Source organism: Acartia tonsa, chromosome 4 (genome assembly GCF_053477335.1).
Source record: "Acartia tonsa isolate MP-2025a chromosome 4, ASM5347733v1, whole genome shotgun sequence".
In the NCBI taxonomy this organism is placed as follows: Eukaryota; Metazoa; Arthropoda; class Copepoda; order Calanoida; family Acartiidae; genus Acartia; species Acartia tonsa.
The window spans coordinates 41,350,803-41,358,568 of NC_137263.1; the positions used below are offsets into that span (position 1 = coordinate 41,350,803).

Consider the following 7,766-nt stretch of genomic DNA (forward strand, 5'->3'; position numbering starts at 1 on the left):
GACGTTAAATATATACAAACCTGCTTTTTTTGCACAAAATAATAATGTACTATGAGTAGGGGAAATGCCTTACCTCCAAAAGACATGTGTAACTAATTGCTATAAACATTGAGGACAAAGATCATGCAATGAAACGGTTGGTTGTCTGTTACAGTGCCATGGGTATGAGGTGTGGAACCAAGAGTGTAGCCTCTGAGTTGACAAGTTCACTGTTTTATCCAAGAGCAACCCACCCATAAGCACATAAACACATTGCCTCATTTGTTTGCATAAAAACTTATTGTATCTTAATAGAACAATCATTGTTCTCACTTTTCCACCACTAATTTGTAGATTCTAATTGTGGGTGAATTTTATTTGATAGTCCATTGTCTTATCCCTTAAGATCCCAGTTTACAACCCTTTTTTACTTTCACAAGTTTTCTATCATGATTACAAAAATTAAATGACACGACACGATGATTTGCTTTGGCTTATTAGCAGGTTGCATAAACAATAAACTATGCATGGTTACATCACAACATAAAGATACCAGAGCCTAGATACTTTTGTATTTAATATGTAATTATCAACTTTAGGATTAGACTATTATTGTTAAATTGAATGGAACCCTTCCTCGTAAAATTTAATCTTCTCTAGACACGAGGGTCCCTGATATCTCAACAAAACTTATAACATTAGATGGTGCTTTCCCTCAAGCATAGAAAACCGAGCCCCATATAAAATGTAAAGGATAAGGGAGTAGCTTTTATGTTTTTGTGTTGTAGAAGCCTTCAGAGCCCAAGCTTTTCCATCAATAATTTTTTGGGGGGAGGGTGTACACTGTTCATAAATTAATCTTCGTTGCCTTTTACCTGAAGATCACAACCGAACAAAGTTGAACCAAAGTTCATATCAAGTAATTAAGATGCCTTTTTTAATAATAAATGTATAAATGTTTTGTAAAGGCCCTCTTGCAATTATATTTCATAATCCATTACTGTGAAGCGTCACACCATCACGTTCACAAATAATTTTCTTTTTTTACCATGTTTAATACAGGATCCTTGCCTTTAGGTAATAAACCACCCGTTATTTTAATAATTGTGTTCACTGTAACAACAATGCATATAAAATATACGTGGATATTATGACAAGAGGGATATTGTCGTTAATTTAGGTTGCTAACATGGAAATCGCTTATTGGTCTGTTCGTCCATCCAGTATGAGGATTTGGGATGAGGTAATTGGGTGGATGGGGTGGGGATCGTTATTTTAGCCAACTATGAGTTTCACAACATGATAATCTGGTGTAAGATCCAAGTAATAATAAATCCATTGTAAAAAACTAATTTACACTTTTGTCTCTACAGCTGCCTAAATTTTCTTGGTTTACATGTTGTGACTTTTGTCTAAAAAGATTGCTTGTTATTAAAGTAAAAAAATATAGAGGGCACAAACTTTATGTAACTTTACCCTCTTGGTGGGGACCCTTTACCGACTTTCAACTGGGTCTTTGAATATCAGCCAATACCGTCGGAAATATAAACACAGACAAGTATCTAAAGAAGAGCAGAAACCAATTTGCTAGGAGACGAAAAAGGTCGCAACCTCTTGGGCCAAATATTTGTCTGGTTTATACTTATACATTTATTGGCTTGCTGTAGCTGCAGGATGTGAACAAAAGGTGGATCGACTGCAAACAAATTTTACTACCGGCTTGAATTGTTTAATTGCTGAGTCTCTTACACCAGATATTCATGTACTCTAATAGAGTGAAACTTGTAGCTTTCCTAACATAACGATCACCACCATCCACCCACTTTACCCAATCCTCTCCCCTAATATTGGATGAACGAACTGGCCAATAACGGGATGTCTATGTTTCCCTTGTCACATTATCCACGTATATTCTATATCCATTATTATAAGTATTTTTTGAGATTCTTACTCTTGCGTGTTTTGATGCTTGAATTAAAGTTGCATCTTTCTAAGATTTATCCAAGAATATTTTTGTATTATAAGTTATAAAAGATTTTTTAAAAATTTACAAACAAAACGTTTTGCTTGAGGTTTACTAATGTTTTTTTTCTAGCAAATGAGGAAACAAAAACATATCCTTATAATCCTTCAGTTTTATGCTGTAATTTACAATTTTAGCATAATAAAAAAAAAGATTAAATAAATTCTTTTTAGATGCGAACCATTTAGGATATTTTAGCATTACTTCGATAGTCTATCTGTTAGGCTGTTTGTTATTTTAGTAAATTGTTTCTTATTTGTGAGATCAGCTACTTATTATAACTTTTTGAAACAGTGTTATCCTTGTTCAAAAATCAAAAGTATATATTAAATTATATAAAGAAGGTGTATCAACTTTTTTTTTATAGCTAGCCGGTTCTATTTTTTTAACCTCGGTATAATAAAAACTTTAGACCTAAATATTTTCTCAAACAGACATAAAAAACATAGGTTCATATATACCTTTAGAATCAGAAAAATATTACGAATCCATTGTAAGCAAAATTGAAAAAAAGTAAAAAAATAAAAAATTTAAAAAATGGCCAATTGTATTTTTTGTTCTGGCAACACTATTGTCTTCCCTTTTTTACCCCCTCTTTACCCCCTCTATACCCCCTTCCCATTTTTATACTCAATTGAAGAGTTAAGACGTTGCCTGTACAATATAATATGATATTTTCATATAATTCCTTTTATTGTAGTTTATGTACTATATTGTAAACTTTTTTTTTCAATTTTGCTTACAATGGATTCGTAATATTTTTCTGATTCTAAAGGTATATATGAACCCATATTTTTTTACTTGTGAAATGATAAAATTGAGTTCAAAGTTTTTATTCTCGTGGGTTTAAAATAATTGATTTTTTCAATAATTACCTGACAGAATTGAAAAAGTAAGGTGTCAAATTAAAGATCTTACTATTTTTGTTCATAATGGCCATTTTCTTTCTTTTTTTTGTTGCATTTTAGTACCTTAAAATCGACTTAATTTTTTTTTTAAAAACTTAAATTACTTAAAAAATAAGAGGTCTACAAAAAAAACCGATTGCATATCTGAATTCTATGAAAAATTTTACATCTACTACTTACTAAAAGGACCGGCTAGCTATAAAAAAAAAAGTTGATACAACTTCTTTAAGACTTATTCAATAGTTAAAGGAGCTTTTATATAATTGCCCGCAATTCTATTTTCAAATGTAACTAGAAGAAAAAACTATTTTTTAAATGTCTGTTCGAAATGTCAAAATAGCTTCCACCTGATCCAAGTCTGGAGGGAAAATTAAAATAACGGTTTAATTATTAACACTTTAACAACTAGAATTAACAATTTTATTCTTTTAATAAATTAAATAGAAATAATCTTAGCTTTTGTTTTGAAAATTAGGATTATGTTAATATAATTTGATACAAAGAAATTTTAAAATATTAAATGTAAGAAGCATAATAAATAAATTCATGCTTTGGTTGTAAAGGGGTATTTTCCTTTAATTTTCAACTTGGTATTTCTGCTTTGAAGGGGGGCAAGGGGTTGGTTGCAGGGGGAGGAACGGAGTGGCTCCAGCTTTTTCATGCGCAAAGGTTTCCCTCCGCTACAGGCAGGGGCTGCAAATGGAGCAAATAATAAGTTGCTTCAATGTGGAAGGATTTCCTCTTTTAATGGTTATATCCTGCAAAACGCAGGGAAGTAAATTAGTGGAGCAAGAAAGAAGGAGCAGATGGGAAGGATGTGATGGGGGATGGGGTGAATACTAGGCGCCGGCGCTAACATGAAATAGTTTAGTCTATATCTTGCAGTTTGGCCTAGAGGGTCATATCATACAGTGTAATAACTCAGACATGCTGAAAGTAACTCTACTGGGGGCTTCCCTCCTAGTTGCCCAGGCTTCAGGTTAATATTTTTTTTAATATTTTTCTTTAAAGAAATATAAGTGTGGTTTATATATAAAAGAAAAGAAAATCAGACAAATATAACAATTTGTATAGGATGCATTTTGTAAAGTTTTTACTTTCTCTTGCTGGCAATTACACAATGTGGTTTTCAATCACCAGCTTTTATTGCAGTTTATGGCTTTTTTACACAGACAAGAGTTGAGAAAATTTTTCCTTCTTTAAATAACAATGAATTGAAGGTTGATTAACTTGTTTCTTTTTTAAGAATTGTATATATTTTTTTAGAATTTTTATTATCTTCTGTAAATAGGTGTACCTCACAAAAATAAGTATTATTATCAAGCAAAAAAAAATTTAAATGTTTTGATAGATAGGTATACCTTACTACCTATTATTGTTAATCCACTTTATTTTGATCAAGGTCAACTGTATCTCAAAAGTTGAAAAGCTTCTAGAAAGATAAGTGGTGGATGCAAAAAAATTGTGAAAGGCTGAGATTTGATCTAGTTGTGACCTTTCTCAAGGAACCAATGTTGCATACACCCTGCTCATGTGTGTGTGTGTGTGTGTGTGTGTGTGTGTGTGTGTGAGTGTGTGACCTTGTGGAAGGTTTATATATATATAATGGGTCCTTAATCTTTCATGCTTTACATTGTTGTACTAAACTAAGACTGATTTTTTTGAAAGCACATCAAAACCTAGACTATCGTCTTTAACTATCTGAACTTTGATAATAATTTTGATTTATAGATTACTCTTAACTGTCCTTTTTTTATTGATGAATAAGTTAAAACAAAATCTGATTTAAAAATCAAAACTTTTCAGAAATCTATTATTCTAAATTTGAGAATTTTTTCTTTAAATTTAAAATACATAAATACTTTTAAATGTTTGATTTCAAATTATTCCATTTTGTTGCAAAAATTGTATGAGAAAAATTAAATTTTTGCAATGGTTGAAAAATTTTATTGGGAAATTTTTGCAAATGAATGAATCTACAAAGGGATATTAATTTTGCTCTGACAATGCTAAATTTTTGATAAATCGAATTGTCTTTGTTCTTTTCTCAAAAAAAAATTATCAGATTTTTATAGATTTTTATTTATCTTCAATAATTTAATATCATTTTTCAAAAATGTACACATTTAGACTATCTATTTAATTATGAACTGATTTTGACCAAAAAAAAGTTTTTTTTCCTATTTTTTAATATCTAAACAATTAAAGCAGGCTAGGTTAATTCTAGTTTGAGAAAAGTCCCAGAGGGTTGCAAATTTTAAAGAAAAGCCTTAAAAGATAGGATAAAAAAATGTAAAAATATTGTAACTATGATTTTAACGACACCCTAAAGATATTCCTAAACAAGGAAGTATAAAACCATTCCATTCACATTCCCAAAGAACTTGCCACCTTCCTCTTTAGCCCGGGGTAGAATATTCCTGTTTCTAATGTCAAAGTTTAACCTATAGAATACTGCCTGGGGTTAAATAGGATACCTATTATTATCATAATTATGATTACAGCTATTCAGTGCGTGTGTATGTTTAGTTGGTTATTTCCTGTTTTTTTGGGGCTGAGGGGGGGGGGGCAGTTGTGGGGAGCAACTCAAAATACAAACCGTTCATTGGTTAAAATTATGTCAATTAAAATTGGCATTTTTGCTTTAATACTTAGTAGAATAGTTTATTTTATTCTTTAGGTACACCCAGATTTTAAGCAATTCAACCTATTGCGAACTCTTAGCCTAGCCTTATCTATATACTCTACAATTTATGTACTTTTCAAGTCAATTTAATTGACTAAAATTAATTGACTTTTGGTGTTAATTCCCATGTAATTTACAATCCAATTAGAATTGAAACTGTTGTCTGTATAATATTTGTCAGGGAGGGACATTCCTAACGGGATTCACAAATATGTATTTAAGTGTTAAATAATTTGATACGCATCGTTATTATGACGCAATTTAAACCAATTTTGTTGCTAGCGGATACGCATTTATCGCGTCAATAACACTTTTATTTTAAATAGACATACTTTACTCTATACAAAAGCTTAATTGTTGGTATACTTATAAACAATATGATACAACTTTGTACTTGTAGATGGTATACCTAAATTCAATATGATTCTTATTATTTTCTTGCAAGAAATAGATTAAAATAATAGAGTATTTTCTGTTTAGGTCAATCCACATTCAGATGTCCCGAGAAGGACGGATACTTTGAGGACCAAGTTCAGTGTGATAAATACTATGATTGTTTCGATGGTATTGCTGAGGATAGGCTCTGCCCCGATGGTTTAGTTTTCGATCCTTTCTCCAGAAAGAGGGAGCCCTGTGATCATTATTTCAACGTTGACTGCGGTGACAGGCTTGAGCTCCGTAAGTTTTAATTTTTTTAAACCTTCATTTATTGATAGGAAAACAAAATAAATAATATTAGTTTTCAAATATTCTTAGACTAAGAAAATTGTGAAACAAAGCTGACTTTTGTCGTTTGAACAAATTAATTTGTATTCAGAGACCCCCAAGGGCCCCAGCGACCTTTGCCCCAGATTGAACGGTTTCTACGCCCACCCTGACCCCTCCGTGTGCCACATCTTCTACGCCTGTGTTGATGGTGTCGCTGAGGAGTACACCTGCTCCTCCGGACTCTGGTTCGACGAGTTCTCCGGCGTGTGCAACTGGCCCGAGGTCACCGACAGAAAGGAGTGCAAGGCTGATGCTTATGGTAAGAATATAAATAATAATAAGTATTTATTTTTTTAAATAAGAGTTCCAATTTATTTGGGCTTGTTTCATATGAAATTGTTAATTTTAAAGTATGAAGAAAGCAAGTAAGTAATTTAATTGTTTAACTTAGGAATGGATTTTATTTCACCTTAAATAAATAATCATTTCTTTAGCTTTAGAAACCAACAGCGGATTCCAGTGTCCCGAGAGAGGACCCGTCGACGAGTTCGGACAGTTCGACCCCCACCCCAAGTACGCTGACCCCAACGACTGCGCCAAGTTCTTCATCTGCCTGAACGGTATCTCCCCCAGAGAGCAGGGCTGCGAGCTGGGTCTGGTCTACAATGAGTTCACCAAGCAGTGCGACGCCCCCGAAAATGTTCCCGAGTGGTAAGATTTTATTTTGAGCGTTTTTGAAACCATATCCCCTGAAGGAAATAATATTTTTTTAGCCTACAGAGACAAGGGAAAGGTGGTTAAACTAAAACCGTTGACGACCTATAAAAAGTTTCCTTAAAAGCACATATAATCGGTACAACCGTTTTTGAGATATTTTGATTTTAATTAAAATGTTATGAAGAACAATCAAAAATTAACTTTTTATTTAATTTTCAGCAAAGATTATTATGCCTTCTTGGAAGATGACAAAAACACCAGCAGTAACAACAGAAAAAGAAAGTAAAAAAAAATAAATATATTTAAAACTTTGTGATGCTCTGGGTAATGTCCCACTCATGATGATGCATGCACACAGTCCCCCCACACATTATCTCATTGTAATATTGTGATTATAATATTTATAATTCAACTAAATGTTGTTATCCAATCAAAAAAAAAATTTGCTAAGGCGAAAACACAAGTAGGCGAACCCCATTATTATATTGTGATAAAATGGCGTTTATAATTTTAGATTCGTCCTTAATGTTATTAATCTAATTATTATTATATACATATCCAGAAATTTTGAGAAAAAAAACTCCCCAAGAAAAAAAGTTTGAAAAAAATATTTAGTTTTTTTTATTATTATTAAATCTTGAAAATTATATAAATTAACAAGGATACCGACGACCATTATATGCAAACATCCAGCAAAAAATAAATATAAAATACAAAAGAGGTCGAAATATAACTACGGTTCCAT

The 7,766-nt window shown here is 31.9% G+C and overlaps 1 protein-coding gene across 2 annotated transcripts; it reads left to right on the forward strand.

The window, feature by feature from the left end:
- Positions 1-3,728: 3,728 nt before the first annotated feature.
- Positions 3,729-7,318, forward strand: LOC145317229 (protein obstructor-E-like). 2 transcript variants are annotated; one of them, XM_080158210.1, is made up of 5 exons: positions 3,729-3,889; positions 6,077-6,274; positions 6,414-6,623; positions 6,799-7,015; positions 7,241-7,318. In XM_080158210.1, the coding sequence occupies exons 1-5, from the start codon at positions 3,838-3,840 to the stop codon at positions 7,305-7,307; spliced, it is 744 nt and encodes a 247-aa protein (XP_080014336.1). In that variant the 5' UTR covers positions 3,729-3,837; the 3' UTR covers positions 7,308-7,318. The 2 variants fall into 2 exon arrangements, with proteins under 2 accessions (XP_080014336.1, XP_080014337.1); XM_080158211.1 differs by having other exon boundaries at positions 3,734-3,889; positions 6,805-7,015.
- The last annotated feature ends 448 nt before the right edge of the window (positions 7,319-7,766 follow it).